Below are 17262 nucleotides of genomic sequence, written 5' to 3' on the forward strand. Positions count from 1 at the left end.
AATGTAATCTATGCTCGGAAAGAGAAAAGAGACACTCGAAATAAGAGAAAAAACGAGACTCTTTCACTCATTCAATTGAAAATGAAGCAATGAAGATGTTGTGACTGAAAGATGGATTAAATGAAGCAACAAATCATAAACTTGAAACAATGAGTGAATTAACAAATGAATGGAAATTGACCTAGATGTCCTAGGGTCATAGGAACCATCCAAAAACTCAAAAAATCAAGCAATGAAACTTCAAGCCAATCAATCAATCAAACCTAGCAAACAAAGCATCCTAGTCATCTTAGTTGACAGGGAGAATAGATGTAGACAGGCCAAGAAATAGAATCAAGGAGGAAAAACACACTAGCATATGGTTTAAAAGCAACCTTTATTTTAACCTACAAGATCGGTGCCACTTTTTAACGGGAAGAAAGCGCCATAAAGGGCTATGGCACTATTTTTTAAGCAGAACTAGCACTGGTTGGCGTGACTGTCAACAAAATGACAGCACTGATCGAGGGATTCAAAGAAAAATAATTTTTTTTCTTAAACCACAGACAGACTAGCCACTCTAAATTCAAAATCAAAGACTACAAATGGTGCAAAATTCAGAAAACAAAGGAGAAACAGTGGTACAGCAAAAGTTGTCACAAACCACGAGATGAAGAATAATCCAAAGAGAGGGATGGTTCACTAGCAGAGTTGACAACTTGTAGAGTAGGAAGATTCTCTCTGCGGATAGAGACAATCCCTCTGGCCCAGGGGAGAGGGTCTAGCCACAAACAAGACAATCTGACATAAGTTCCCATAGATTGAGGGTGGATAAGATCCTACCTCTTGTATCACCTATCCTTGTTTGATGAAGTCCTTATGTCTTTGCTCCAACGATCAACTCCTTAATGTCAATCAAGCACCTAAAAAAAATAGACAAGAAACCAAAGCACACATGATATCATACAATATATTCAACCTACTTAAGAGGCTAAGGAGTCTTAAGCTACCAAATACAGTATTGCAATTGATATAGGAAACAAAATATCAGTTGTATTAATATGACAAAAAGGAAAGTACAACCTTCACCTTAGCGTTGCAGGTTTCCTTCGATGGGTCCAGATCCCAAGCATCACTCTAACATCTCCTCTAACATCTCAATCATGGGAGTTTAAGGTCTCTTTCTCCTTGTTCACACCCAAACATTCTACAAGCTATTCTCACTTGAACAAGCTCTTAACAAGCATAAACTAAGAGCTAAATTCAAACTAAATCCAAGATGCATCCCAAAGCTAGCAGAGGTTGGAAAAGCAGGCCATTATATAAGCATGAGAGAGGGGATATGGTTCCTCTTATGATGGGAAGAAGCCTTATCTCTTGGGTTAGTTCCTTTTTAATAGGGGAAAGGAGCCCAAACAATCTCTCTCCGCTCTATCTTGACTAACCATTTACCAGACCTTCACCCACGAAGCTTCTAGATTTGGAATCTTCGATTCCATTTTTAAAAACTTTCCAGAAGATGATCAACATGAGTGATCAAGGGATAACAACACTAATCGACACATGACTCACACTAATCGACACAGGACTCAGTGTTATTCTCAGCAAATTGGTGCGGGGAAGAAACTGAGGGATAGAGTCGGCCTTTAAAATTGGGTTTAAAGGAAGTATCTCTGAAAATTATGTAAAGGGAAAAATGCTTTGAAGATGGAAAGTGACTCAGAGAGATGTTCTTCATGATAGGGAAGTACACAAGGTTTACTGTAGAGGTGCTCCAAGATCAAGGAACAGGGAGTACAAGGATAGTGGCAAAATGTTGTGTAACACACCCCTATCTCATCTCCCCCATGGGATCATGATTAGAGGACCCCACTCTCACAGACAGAGTTTGACATTTTTGTCCATTTCATAGATTAAGTTTCAGTCTTAGTTGTTTATGATTTCTTGGAAAAATTCAGAGTTTTTATTCTGATTTTTAAGATTGTTGTAGCTTAGAAGTAGTTCTTGTCATAGATCTAGTCCTTAGCAATAGTTAAATCAGATTTTCCAAATTCAATTCATATTTTCCACATTGGCATGTAATGAGTTGTAAATAAAAAGAGAAACATGTGTAATTGCAAGGTTTTTGATCTGCAGGAAGGGACTCCTCCAAACAACTCCGTCTAGGTCTTCTCCACCTTTTATGGATGCATGCCAACCCATATTCTGAACCTCTATCTTTCAGTCACCATGAGCAAGTTGTCTTAGTCAAATCCGACCTTCTTGGAATGTTGGGCTTGGCCAAGGGTGATGATCACCTTCCCCAAACTTTCACCACTATCATACACCTTTCCAATACTTTTTCTCACCATTCTTTCCCTCCAAAACCTCTCGGCCAACTTCTTGTAGTAGTTCAGGACATCCTTTATCAACATCCTGTAGCGAACCTGTAGCAACCTGTTTTGACCTGCAATGGTAACCTAGCCTAGTTTAGGAGTAGTTTAACCCCTCATCTTGGACTCCATGACCAGAATTGCCACCTAAACCTGTCCTTTCACTCTCCTTCCTGCAAGATCATATAACATTAGCCCTTTTATTTCTAGATCTAACAATTAGAACTTTATCTATTCTGCAAGTACGAATGAGATAGTTAATGCATGCATGTTTGAATTATGAAATGGTAGAGTAGTCTTCTATTTTCAAGAAACCCTAATAGCTAGGTGATCAAGTGCAAGATTAGCATAGTTTCCTTTCTACAAGTGATTTGTGTCATTTCATAGCATTTACAAGTTGGCAGCTTTCATTTCCTGAATTGACAAGCATTTACTTTCTCTGCACTAGAACTAGCCTTTACATTTTGCTTTCAGTAGTCAGACTCCTTTTAGTTCAATAAAGGAATGGTTTGGAACCCTAATGGTCAAGTGACCCAGCTGAGAGTGACATGAGTAGAATGGTGCATCTATTTTCTTATAACATTGTCACCTCCAAGTTTGTATGAAACCCCGGGTTGATAAAGTAAAGTTGGTAGCTCTAGGAGTTGCATCATCCTTTCTACAATATTGGGGCTCATCACATATATTTTTCTTCCTCCAAATCCCCATGGAGAAAGGTTGTCTTTACATCTAACTTCTTAAGATGCAAATCTTCTGCTACCACTAGACTTAAAATAGTTTTAATTGAAGTCATTTTAAAAACAGGAGAAAAAATCTCATCAAAGTCTATACCTTTCTTTTGAGAAAATCCCTTCACCACAAGTCAAGACTTATACATTCTTTTTATCTCCATCTTCTTCCTTCAAACTATAAACCCATTTATTCTACAATCTTGTTTTACCAGTAGACAACTTGACTAAGTCCCAAGTTTGTTTCTACATGAAGGAGTCCATATCTTCTTCCATGGCTTTCTCCCAATTCTTCCTGGTTTCTACATGCATTGCTTCTTCATATCTTTCCAGTTCATTAGAATCAGTCAACAATACATACTATAATGAAGGAGAGTATCATTCAGGGGGTCTACTTATCCTGGTAGATCTTCTAACACCAGATTCAAGTGTTTGAGGTGCATGTTGTTGTTGTTGTTGTGGCTGCTGATCATTCCAATTTTCAAGCACCTTTAATTTCTATGTGATCTCATCAAGCACTGTGTATTCTTTGTTTCTCTTTTCCTATTTCTTTCCCTGCATCTAATCCTTATACAAGACCTTTTCATTGAATATGAAACCTCTGCTCCTAATGATTTTGTGATTTTCATAATCATATAATGCTATGCTCTTAACCTGCAAGACAATACCAGAATACCAAATATGCGAAGAAATATACCCAGAACATAGAACAAGAGCAATAACAGCAAGTATTTTATTATTCAGAAAGCAAAGTTCACTTGCCTCTTTGAGGGGGCAACCTCCAATAGATCTGAGCTCGATCACAAAATTAGACATGATGCTCCTTACAAGGAGTCTCTATCCTTTATATAGGATTCATACATGCAATACCATGGTTCTTATTAATACCATTTATCTAATACCATGGCCCATTTGCAACTAACTGTAGTCCCATCATTAAATGCGGGTTAACCACTTACAATTAATAATATGGGCTTTATTGACTTTTTACTTAACTATAACTATGACTCAATCCTATTACATAAATAAGGGGTTAGGGTGGGACCCTAACATGCCCTCCCCCATAAGAATAGCCTTTTCCTCAAGGCTTAAGCTACTGAGGAATAGTGGCTGGTTCCCAGGTTGCATCTTCCGGAGAGGTGTCTTTCCACTTGACGAGGACTTCCTTGACCATGCAGCTCCGCAGGTGTAGTTCTCGTGTGTCCAGGACCTGTTCAGGTTGGAGCCAGATTGACCCTTCTTCATCCAGTTCAAGTAGACTGGTTTGAATTCTGCAATTGTTCCCAATCACTTTCTTGAGGCATGAGACATGGAAAACTGGATGGATTTTTGCAGCGGGTGGCAAAGCTAGCTTGTAGGCCACTTCTCCAATGCGCCGAAGTACTTGATACGGTCCGTAGAATTTTGGAGATAGTTTCTGAAAACCATTGTCTTTGAGTGATGTTTTCTTACATGGTTGCAGCCTCAAAACTACTTGATCCCTTTCTTGAAATTGGCATTTTGGGCAATGCTGATCTACCTGTTGCTTCATGCGGTTTTGAGTTTGATGAAGATTCTCTCTAAGATGGGTGAGCATGGTTGTGCGGTTCTGTAGGAGTTGATCCACTGCTTGAACCTTCAAGCACCCCTTGATATAATAAGTAGGGGAAGGATGGAGTTAACCATAAACTGCTTCATATGGAGTCATTTTGGTGGTGGCATGATAGTTGGTGTTATACCACCATTCAGCTAGAGGTAACCACTGTACCTAGAGATGTTGCTTTTCTAAAGTGAAACACCTAAGGTAGGTTTCCAGACATTTGTTGACTGCTTCAGTTTGACCATCAGTTTGTGGATGATAGGAAGTAATTAGTTTTAGTTGGGTACCTTGTAGCCGGAAGAGTTCCTGCCAAAAATTACTGGTGAAGACCGGGTCACGATCAGACACAATGGAAGTGGGCATGCCATGAAATTTGAAGATCTGATCCATGAAATATTGAGCAACCAAAGTCGGTGTAAAAGGGTGGGCTAGGGCACAAAAATAAGCATAATTAGAAAGTTTTTCTACAACCACCATGATGACTGACTTGTTTCCTAACTTTGGAAGACCTGTAATGAAATCCATAGAAACCTCCGTCTATATTGATGCCGGGATGGGCAGTGGTTGTAATGTGCCTAGTGCTTTGACTGTCTCTCCTTTGTGGCACTGACAAACATCGCATTCAACTACAAAAGTAAAAATTCCCTTTTTCATGCCTGTCCAAATAAATGATCTTCGAGTGCGAGCATACGTCTTCTGAAAGCCTGAATGTCCTGCAGTGGGAGATGAGTGCAACTCCACCAAAATGCGGCTTTTGAGGGTGGATGTTGGTGATATTACGACTCTGTCCTTGTAACGAAGAATCTCATCCTGCCACGAGTAACCCTCAGTGGAATTTGGATCCGCCTGCAATTGAGTAATGAGTTGGGACAGCCAGGGATTTGAAAACCATTCCGTGTGAGCCTCTTCAATCCATTCTGGAATGGGAAGGGAAATTGCGAGCAAGCTACTTTCCTCCCCAAATTGGCGAGATAATGCATCTGCTATAATATTTTCGTGCCCTTTCTTGTAAATTATCTCATAATCATATCCCAGCATTTTGGCGAGCCATTTATTTTGTTGTAGTGAGAATAGCCATTGCTCCAAAAAATATTTAAGGCTTTGATGGTCTGTGCGGATTTGGAAGTGTTGCCCCAATAAGTAAGGTCGCCAGGTATCTAGTACAAGTAAGATGGCCATCATCTCCTTCTCATAGGTAGATTGTCCCAGATTCTTCCCACTTAGTTGTTGGCTTGTGAAGGCCATGGGTCGACCTTCTTGCATTAAGACCGCCCCAATACCCGTACCCGAAGCATCACATTCAATGACAAAAGATTTGGTGAAGTTGGGTAGTGCTAAGACTGGAGTGAAACACATGACATTTTTGAGAGTTGTAAAGGCATGTTGTGCTTCATCATTCTAGAGGAATGAATTTTTATTAAGGAGTTAAGTGAGGGGCCTCACAATGTGACCATAATTGCAAACAAATTTGTGATAGTAACCCGTGAGACCCAAAAATCCTCTCAGGCTCTTCAAGGTCTTAGGTTGAGGCCAATCCTACATTGCCTGGACCTTTTTGGGGTCCACCCTAACACCTTCACGCCCCACAATGTGGCCCAAATACTCAACTTCTTCCATGCCAAAAGAACACTTGGACATCTTAACAAATAATTTATGCTTGCGGAGTAGTTGCAAGAGGAGATCTACATGCTGAAGATGTGCGGCCCAAGTGCGACTATAAATGAGGATGTCATCGAAGAAAACAAGGACAAATTTTCTGAGATATGGTTTGAGCAGGTGGTTCATAAGGCTCTGAAAAGTGGATGGGGCATTACAAAGACCAAATGGCATGACCAGGAACTCATAATGGCCTTCATTAGTTTTGAAAGCAGTCTTTGGAATGTCGACTTCTTTCATGCGAATTTGGTGGTAACCTGAGTGAAGATCAAGCTTAGTGAAGAATTGAGCCCCATTTAGTTCATCCAGAAAATCATCAACAACCGGGATGGGAAATTTATGTTTGATTGTCAACTTATTGAGGGCCTTGAAGTCTGGACACATACGCCATTCCCCATATTTCTTGAGCACCATGACCACCGGTGATGAATAAGGACTAATGTTGGGATGAATGACGCCTGCTTCCAAAAGTTCCTTGATTATTTTTTTTATTTCATTCTTTTGGGCGAATGAATATCTATATGGGCACACATTTGGTGGTTGGGCCCCTAGGACCAAAGTGATGCTATGATCATGTTCCCCTCTTGAGGGTGGAAGCTCATGAGGCTTGTCAAAGACTAGCAGATGGTTATTTAAGATCTGTTGCACTTCAGGATGAATCAGAAGAGAATTGGGTTCAAAGGCCTGGATGGCATTAAATTGAGCTATAACTCCATGATGGCCCTTTTTTAACAATTTTTCTATATGATGTGAGTTGATGATAGAGGGAGCTCCCGCCTGGAGTCCGTGGAGGGTATGTGTGTGGTTGTTCTGCTTAAAGCTCATATATAACTCCTGGAAATCCATTGTGATTGGGCCAAGTGTGCCAAGCCATTCAACACCTAGGACAATGTCGTACCCTCCCATGTGTATGGAAAACATGTGGGTCTTTAACTGATAATCCCCCATTTGAAGTTTGGCATTTTCACAGCGGCCTTCACATTTCATTGTTCCCCCATCAGCAATTTGGACTTGGAAGTTAGAAACTGCTCGTACAAAACAATGCACTGCTTCCGCGACTCTTTGATGGATAAAATTATGTGTACTTCCACTATCAATCAAGACTACTACTGGGAGATGCTTAATAAAACCTCTTATTTTGAGAGTTTGAGGCGAAGAAATACCTGCCAAAGCATGCAGCGAAATAACTGGTTCTTCAAGTACATTGTCCTTCTGGTTGTCCTCTTCTTCCTCCTCTGGTTTGTCAAGTGGTGGGGCTTCCTCCGATGAGCTGCGATCAGTAGCATCAATTTGAAAAAATTTGGTTGCATTTATGCCCGGAGGAGTATTTTTCATCACAATAGTAACATAATCCTTGCTTTCTTCGTTTCGCCATTTCTGCAAGTGACACCTTTTGAACCTTGAGTGTTTGGGTAGTGCTGTGAGCCTGTGGGGGATGACCCTTGGTGATGAAATTTGGGCGATTGGACTGGGCTGCTAACGCACGTTCTACTTCACGAGCTATCCTGCAAGCCTCCAGCCATGAGGGAGGGTGATGTAGTCGGGCGTGGGCTTGTATGGCCTCTTTAAGACCACTGATAAAACATTTCGTGTAGAACTCATCTTGTAGACCCAAAGTGCGGAAAGCTAAGGCTTCGAAGGTTGTAATATATTCATCCACTATTCTACTCTGTCGGAGCTTAGCGAGATGACCCAAAAAAGTAGAGTCATGGTCAAAGCGATCCATAAGAGATTTTTTGAATGTATCCCAAGTCAAGGGCCTTCCATAGCAACGTTGATGCCATTGCCACCATTTCCATCTTTCATTGTCCAAGTACATGATCCCCACACTAAGCTGAGTGGCATTATCTAGGATGTAATTCAGATTGAAATATTGCTCCATTTGTGCTATCCATGCTGTCGGCTGAGAGCCATCAAATTTATGCATGTCCAGCTTGGGTGGTCGCGGACGGGATTATTGGTGGGTGCCCTAGAGGTGAAGAGAGTGGCTAGACTCACCCTCACTGTGTTCATTGCCTATATATGCCTCCTTGAGGGTTTCCACCTTGCCCATAGAGAGTGCTGTAGTTATTTTCATCAGTTGCTCTTGGATGTCTTTCAAGGATGATTCAAGGTTGTCCATCCTTTCATTCGCCATAGCTTGATTTCTAGTTTGTACCATGCACCAAGCCGATTTACTTGAAATTTAGGATCACCTGAATTTTTTTTGGCACTGACAATTGAATGGTACCACCTTGCTCAGCTCGTCATCCTGATTCTTATGGGCTAATTCACCAATAAGAGCCCCGGGGGGTCTCAGATTTTTATTTTTTATTTTTTATTTTTTATTCCTAACAGAGTTTTACTTCTTGCTTAGGAATACTATAGTTGCTGAATCCCTGAAATGTCAATGCTACCAAAAGTCCTGCAAAAATCGCGCCCAGGTATAAGAACCCACACAACTACTCAGATCTGGATGGCGGATCTGAGGGATCTGAGAAATCTGAATGGTTGATCTGATAGATTTGAACAACGGAACTAATTGTTGCTGCTGTTGCAAAACCCCACTTGTTAGCTCTGATCTGGCATAGATTATGCGTGATCCTGCCATAGAGAAAGGAACTATGGTCTCCAGGAGTGTCAGGTGCTACAGATCACAATATACATAAGGGTCTGACAGTAGTACTCGGCCCAATTTTTCAGGGCACTAACCAAGGAGGATCAACCGTACCCTTAGTCGTACAACCTGACTACCCTATCGTACGGGCGAGTAATCTCTCTGAGTGTTGTTCTCGGTGTACTGTAGCAGCAAGACGGCCGACGATTTATTTGTGGCGAGGTTTCAAGGGAGCTAGGGGGCTTCTGATATACCCAGAAGGTACTTGGAAGACAGTCCATGTGCGGTTCTGTCTAATGTGCTACTACTCGAAGGGGTACCCACAGGGGTTACAAGGGAGTCCAACAAGTGTGACCACCTCTTGTATTTCCTGTGTGCATGCCTCCCAAATCCACAGGTTTATGCACTCAACGATAGATCCCATGGTTTAAAGATGTCGGAACACGTCTCTAGCCAAAAAACATTTTGCTAAAAAATGGAGATCCCACCGGCCCTGAAAAGTGCTCTAATACCACTTGTTATGCTCTTAACCTGTAAGACGATACCAAAATACCAAATATGCGAAGAAATATACCCAAAACATAGAAAAAGAGCAATAACAACAAGTATTTTATTATTCAGAAAGCAAAGTTCACTTGCCTCTTCAAGGGGGCAACCTCCAATAGAGTTGAGCTCGATCACAAAATAAGACACAATGCTCCTCGCAGGGAGACTCTATCCTTTATAAAGGATTCATACATGCAATACCATGGGGTAATACCATGGTTCTTATTAATACCATCTATCTAATACCATGGCCCATTTGCAACTAACTGTGGTCTCATCATTAAATGCGCGTTAACCACTTACAATTATTAATATGGGATTTATTGACTCTTTACTTAACTATAACTATGACTCGATCCTATTACATAAATAAGGGGGTTAGGGTGGGACCCTAACATATAAGCGATAACCAAAATTATTTACAACATATCTAATAAAGGTACACTTTTTTTATTTTTCATCAAGATTTGTTCTATTTTATTTATTGATGTGGACAAAGGATTCATAACTGAAAGTATTTAAGAATGAGTAGTTTACCTTTTTACCTGTCCATGCCTCCTCTGGAATACCTCCATCCAAGGAACCTGAAGGCCCTCTGTTTATTAGATAAACAACAGTATCTATAAAATCTGCCCCAAAATTTTAAGGGGAATCCTGCATGCAATCTCACGCACCTTTCATGCTCCATGATTGTCTTGTCCATCCTTTATGACACACCATTTTTCTGTTGTGTTCCTAAAACTGTCTTCTCTATGCGCATTCCATGCTCTGAACAATAACTATCAAACTCTTTGTTGCATTATTCACCTCCATTATCTAATATGAGACACTTCAACTTCTTTCTTGTCTCATTCTCAACCAAAGATTTCCATTTCTTGAAAGTATCAAATACATCAAATTTATTTTGAATACAATAAATGCAGGTTTTCCTAGTTGCATTATCAATAAAAGTAACATAATAGCGAGAGCCGCTGAGAGATGATACCTGAGAAGGTCCCCATACATCTGTATGCACAAGCTCTAATTTTACGCTCTTCTTTTCCTTCCCAACTCTAATAAATTTGACTATTTTATGTTTTCCAATAACACAATTTTCACAGAAATCCAAAGCAACATGCTTCAAACCTAGCAAAAAATTTCTTGAGTGAAGAATCTGCATCCCCTTCTCACTCATGTTCTTGAGCCTATAATGCTACAGTGTCATATCTTCTCCTATGGAGATTAAAGCATTAACAAAATTAGAAATACCATTGCATAAATACAACGTACCAACCTTTTCTCCTTTTGCTATTACCAGGGATCCTTTAGTGACCTTCTAGGTTTTATCTATAAAAGTATTTACACAACCTTCACCACCTAAATGCCATGTTGAAATTAGATATTTCTTCATATCTGGAACATGTGTTACCTCCTTCAATAGTCATTGGTTTACACTTTGTTGTTTTATAAAAACCTTACCTATTTTAGTGATTTTACATGGTTTATCATCACCCAAACAAACATGTCTAAAAGATCCTTGAACATAATCATGAAAATGTTTCCTATTAGGTGTAGCATGGAGTGAAGCTCCTGAATCAACCACCCATACATTAACAATATTTTCTAATGATAGAATCAAACCATATTGCAACACATCACCTGTCACATTCGCTTCATGATTGTTCTCTTGTTGTCCATCTCCTTCTTTTCTTTTCTGAGATTTGTAGTCTTTCTTTAGGTGTCATTTCTTCCCATTTCCAGCACACTATCCCTGATCTGGATTTGGATCTGCCTTTTCTTGACTTGCTCTAATTTTTTGGGCTCTTTCCTCTTTCCATTTTCCTTCCCCTAGTCTCTGCAATCAAAGCATTACTTAATGTATCACCAGAGCTTTTCCATCACATTTTCTAGCTAAGGACGACACCAACGACATCATCAAACTTTAAAGTACCAGATCCGGAGACAAAGTTACTAATAGTCATAACTAAGCCATTCCAACTTTCTAGCAATGAGCACATAAATAACAAATCCCTAACTTCATCATCAAAATTTACCCCTATGGAATTTAACTAACTGGTAGCCGTCTTAAATTCATTTAAATGGTCAGCAACAGATCCACCTTCTGACATCTTCATATTAAATAGACACTTCATAGGAAATATCTTATTTGAGGCCGAGGGTTTTTCATATAGTTTGGCCAATGCCATCATTAAACCTTCAGTTGTCGATTCCTTTGAAATGTTAAATGCCACCAACATTGTCAGACACAGCCATATTGTTCCTAGTTCCTTTCTGTCGAGAATCTCCCATTCTGCGTTCGTCATACTCGTCGACTTCTTTGATTTTCCACTCAATGGTAGGTACAGATCTTTCTGATATAGATAATCTTCCATTTGCATTTTCCATAGTCGGTAGTTTTGGTCATTAAATTTCTCGACCCTAAACCTACCATCTTCCGTCATTGCTCCCACTCGAACCAGGAACCCTTCTCTCTTGCGAGTTTAGCAACCAAATAGACCTTCGGCTTTGATACCAGTTGTTAGAAATAAATTAACAAAGCAATGAAATACACAAAATATTGTAGAAACACAAACACAAAAACACATAAAATATGAAAGACACAAATATACGTGGTCCACCCAATTTGGGCTATGTCCACAGAGAAACAACTAGTCTTTCCCTTTATATTATCTAGCAAAATGAAGAGATACAACCTACAACATATCCGTTGTAATTTACTCTTCGCTCTCACACAGTCTCCTCTCTCTCTCTCTCTCTTGCTTAGAATAATAATACACAACCACAATACAATTCTCTCATATAAACAGAGGGGTTGTTTTCTAGGGCAAAACAACCTAAATTAACATAACTTCTATCGCTAGATCATCTGCTTAATGAACGACCCAGATTGACTACAAAATTACAATATTTTACAAGGCAAATTTTCATCTATTTTTAGCTTTGGGGGTGCTGCTCCCAAACCCCGCCGAGGGGGGCGCTCATAAAAGTCATCGTCACTCCCTGTGGACCCTTTGACAACAATTAAATGGAAATAGGGATCCAACACGACTGAAACAAAAACCTCTAAACAATCAAGAAGATAATCAGAGTCCACACCCAACATATAAAGTTAAGGGTTTCCGAGTAAACAAGCTTGGATATGAGGTTAATGGCTTCGGGGATGGAGATTTTGGTAAATAGGGATACAACATCAAAGTTAATCCTCTAACTCTAACGGTTATATTTAAAAACATCTAACTCTATCTCTAATTCAATTCGACCATTTTTCTGTTATTAATCTATCGTAACAACTTTATTATTCCTTTCTTATTTTAATCTTTATTAAATTCTAATTCTTTTCAAATACTAATTTAATTATTTTTAAATATCTTTTAAATTCTTTTCTATTATTTTAATATTTTATTCTAAGTTATATTTAATAATAAATAATAATAATATCTCATTCTATCCCATTGACCAATTTTATTCTTCTTTTCTTATTCTTAAAATATATTAATAAATAATTTTTTTTGACTTATTCCTAACATATATTAATAAATAATTAATAATTTTCATCGACAATTACATTCTTACCTTTTTATCCCTTGGACACCACAATCAATTAACACAATATCACAATTAATCTTTCTTAAAGACCAATAGAACACATTAATATTAATGAAAATTAATCATCATCATATTATATATAAATTTGTAATTAAATATTTTAAAGTAATTAATATAAGAACCTTCTCACTCGATTCGGATTCTTGGCCATATATATTATATTTATATATTTAAATTTCTAATTATATATTTTAATGTAATTAATAAAACACTACTAATTGAATTCGGATTGTAAAACATACATATTATATTTATATATTTAAATTTATAATTACGTATTTGAAGTAATTAATGAAACACTTCTACTTGAAATTTTGATTATTTTCCATTTATCAATAAATACTAAAATTACAATGCCCTTCAAATAGGTTTATTTTAGCTTATCAACATCCGAAATAATAATAGCTTTCAAATTCTTCAAACTGACATAGGACCTGGCCTTCAAATTTCATCCCTGGTAGCTACCGCTATGAGTTTGAAGTTTGCCATTGAAATCTTCAAATTCGAACGCCACTATTCTCTATCATATTATTGCAGTGCTTCCTTTCACATTTATTGCTTGTGACCTTCCTGCCGTGGTTGGTACTTTTGGCGTAGCTGATACTCTTGCCTCTGGTTTTCTTTAAAATAGGTAGTACAGTGTTTATGTTGAAAATCTGCTGCAAACGCATGGCGTGCTGGGGTTTTGCTGAAAATTTATGCAAGCGTTGAAGTCATGCTCCGACTTTCCTGTACGAGATTGTGTGTAATGGTTTACATTGCATTTTGAAATTATAAATCTTTTCAAGAAGACCTTATTTTTGGAAAGATTTTCAGAGTTTTTGCTTTTACTTGGATGCATTTATGTTAATTAAATTGGAATTGTACTTCTGCAAATATGTGAAGTTAAAGAAGAATTCTGTACTGGTTTTGTGGCTTGGACGGAGCGAAGGATTGCTTGTTTTTCGCAGGAAAGGCATTTTTTTTTGCTCAAATAAGGTTTTTGAGGGTTAATATGGAGCTCACATTTGTTTTCTCTGATTAATTCAGATGTATGAAGGTTTTCTATTGTAAATTGTCTGCAGAGTCGTAAATTAAGAGCGTAATGGATTCGATTGAGAGGACTACAGGCGAATGCCAGAGCCCTAGAATTTCATTTTCTCTCAACCTCTCTCAGAATGACAAGATTTCGCCGGAGAACAGGAAAGAAGAAGGCGTGGCCAATGTTCAGTACGACACAGACTTTGAGTTTTGCGTTTTAAGCAATAAGGATTACCGGCATTCATTTTCCGAAGAAGCTCTGCTATCTGTTGCCGATGAATTGTTTGTGGATGGAAAAATTCTGCCTGTAGACCGCCTTGTTGTATCCCAGCCTGTATCCCCTGCGAGTCGTCTCGATCTTGAAAGCTCAAGGTGTCGGTCACCGGTTCGATCCGCTTCGTATCCACCACAAAGAACAAGCGGCTGTTTGGGAAATGTTACTTCCAAATCTTTGCCGCGTCATAAGCCGCCTAGTAAGTGGAAGGAAATCTTGCTTAAGCTGAGCAACAAGGAAAATGCAGAGAGGAGAAGAACATCCTCTAAGATAGTTGATCAAGATAGATCGCATAATACTGTGAAGAAACGGCCTTCTTCCCCAAGATATCTGTTGCCATTTTCAAGGAGCTACAGCGCAGGCGCTGCGGAAATGAAGGGAAACGGTTTATTTTGCTCCTCGCCATTTTCCAGAAGCCAAACTATGGCTCGAAACTCGGAAAGATCCAGTGGTAGTGCTGCAAAAGCTGCCAGTTTGTATTCCCCAAGGCCAGGAAAGCCTATGGTCAAGTCGAAGCCTGTAGAAGTTGGGAGGGTGAGTCCAGTGCTCAATGTGGCTGCCTGCATCGGCATTCACCAGGTGAGAGGCAGTTGGAATGGCGGCGGTGGCCCCTTTGGCATCTTTGCCAAAAGAGAGAAGAAACAACCATCTGCATGTGTTTTTCATCACTAGCATGCCTCTACCAATAGCATGAAGGGGGTGCCTGAATCTATTCTTGCTACCTGTCATTAATTCTGCATAAGAATTAATTATGCGTGATTTAATTTACAGTATATAGGTGAATGCGTTGGGAATTTGATTCCCCTTAACATTCCTGGTCAACAAGCCTCGAGCTGGCATGTCTATATCATAAAAAAGATTCCAGCTTTCACTCTGTTCAATTCTGTGCTTAATATGTTATAATTCAGATTGGGTATCTTTTCTGGTATGTTTTCCAATCAGAGGTTTCAGTCTTTCTAGAATTAAGAATTTGTATAAATGCGTTGTTGGATGTGCAATTTTTTTTACTCTGTAAACCGGACAAACAAGGAACCTTGACGATGTGCAAGGATAATATGGGCGTATAATCTTTACAGAATGCAGAGAGGACAGCATATTGAAAGAACAATGGAGTTTTAACAAATACAGAGGCAAGAAAAATTGAAACAGATAGACGCTGATAATTTTGGGGATTGTATTCACAAGTAAATTATTTCGATTAATATTCTTTTTTAATTTAAATTTTTATCATGTTATCGGCTAGCGAATGTTATAATTTATTTTCATTCTTAATTTTAATCTTTTATTTATTATCAATTTGATGATGATGGAGTTTTAACAAATACAGAGCCAAGAAAAATTGAAACAGATAGACGCTGATAATTTTGGGGATTGTATTTACAAGTAAATTATTTCGATTAATATTCTTTTTAATTTAAATTTTTATCAGGTTATCCGCTAGTGAATGTTATAATTTATTTTCATTTTTAATTTTAATCTTTTATTTATTATCAATTTGATGATGATGATGAGGATGGTTCACTGAAACCAAAGTGGTCTATCGGATCTATAATTTTCTTAGTGGTCTATCGGATCTATAATTTTCTTAGTTTTTAATTATCTGTCTCCTCGTTTTTCTTGACGAATTGGTGCTGTAGCTTTCTTTTTTTTTCTCTATGGTCTTCCAACTTCCTTTATCTTGCATTTCCTTCATCTTTTCTGGTTCTTGGGACATTGGTGTCTTAGCTTGGCGATCTATTGTGTTCGTGCTTTTGAAGATAGTCGGAGAAGAAGTTTGGTTTAGGAGATCTACTTCGCTGTTAAATGAAGATTTATTTTGTGCAGTGTTCGAATCCTCATAACTGTTGATTTGTTGGGCGGGGCTTTCTCCCTGCTTGTCTTGAGAGTTGTTTCTTTCTTGCTCGATTTCTTGTGATTCAGAGTTTTCTCTAGAGTATTATTCTTTGATGACAGTGTAGTGTTCTTTTTGTGCTCCTTCCCACCATGTAGATCTGTGGTGGTTTGTTCTAGCAGAATTTTTCTGGGAGACTTTTGGGCAATTTTTGGCTAGATGGCCTATCTCAAAGCAGGATCGACATCTGAAGAGGACACTTTCATAATCGAGTTTCTGGTTCTACACATAGTCTTTACTTGTTAGGTTTATTTCAGCTGGGAATCCGGCGTTGAAGTCCATTTCCATACAGATGTGTGCATAAGTGGTTCTGGCATATTCCTCTGTTTCTGGGCACCTGAGTGAAATTTCCCAATTGCATTTCTAATGGCTTTTAACAAGGAGAGATTCCAGAGATGCAATGGTAGGCTTGGCAATCTCACCCAAACTGGTGCTAAGGTTATCACTGCTGTAGAGAGATCGAATGATGGGTTCCATGGCTTTATGAATAGGCCTGATTTTTCCCAAAACCAAGGGCCGGAATCTAGAATACATTGTCTGCTTTCAGTGTTTTCAAAATCTACTATAAAGAAACCCCTAGCATAGGGATAGATATTAATTTCATCAGAAATGACAGGCTTCCATACCTCCGAGATCCAATTGTGAAGCACTGTCAGCCGCGGCCAAAAACCATTGAACCGGCAGATTAGGGCACTTTTGGAAAACTTCAAAGCCTCATTGAGTGAGGCCTGGACCACCTGGACAGTGGGAGCTGGGGCTTCACTGACGATATGGGCACGAGCTTGCTCTCCTGAAGCAGATGAGCCAGCAGCGATTTTCGTGAACCTGGGAGCCATATTTTACTTCCCTGTAGAACCCAGCTGCAGAGAAATAAGGCAGAAGATAAGATTAGATCTAGATCTAGCCGCAGAAGATTAGATCTAGAACCTAGCCGCCTAGATCTAGATCTAGCCGCAGAAGATTAGATCTAGAACCCAAAATGTGCAAACAAACTTATTCACTCAAAATTTTCAGA

At 38.9% G+C, this 17262-nt stretch overlaps 1 protein-coding gene across 4 annotated transcripts; it reads left to right on the forward strand.

Annotated features, from left to right (window-relative positions):
• The first annotated feature begins 13454 nt into the window (after positions 1-13454).
• Positions 13455-15284, forward strand: LOC149174112 (uncharacterized). 4 transcript variants are annotated; one of them, XM_089422538.1, is made up of 4 exons: positions 13455-13519; positions 13694-13807; positions 13948-14008; positions 14123-15284. In XM_089422538.1, exon 4 carries the CDS (start codon positions 14147-14149, stop codon positions 15026-15028), a length of 882 nt encoding a protein of 293 aa, XP_089278664.1. In that variant the 5' UTR covers positions 13455-13519; positions 13694-13807; positions 13948-14008; positions 14123-14146; the 3' UTR covers positions 15029-15284. The 4 variants fall into 4 exon arrangements, with proteins under 4 accessions (XP_089278664.1, XP_089278663.1, XP_089278665.1 ...); XM_089422537.1 differs by having other exon boundaries at positions 13694-14008; XM_089422539.1 differs by lacking the exon at positions 13948-14008 and having other exon boundaries at positions 14127-15284.
• Positions 15285-17262: the final 1978 nt, after the last annotated feature.

Source organism: Pinus tabuliformis, chromosome 4_1 (genome assembly GCF_031772625.1).
Source record: "Pinus tabuliformis cultivar Carrire ecotype Pingquan chromosome 4_1, CPIR1, whole genome shotgun sequence".
In the NCBI taxonomy this organism is placed as follows: Eukaryota; Viridiplantae; Streptophyta; class Pinopsida; order Pinales; family Pinaceae; genus Pinus; species Pinus tabuliformis.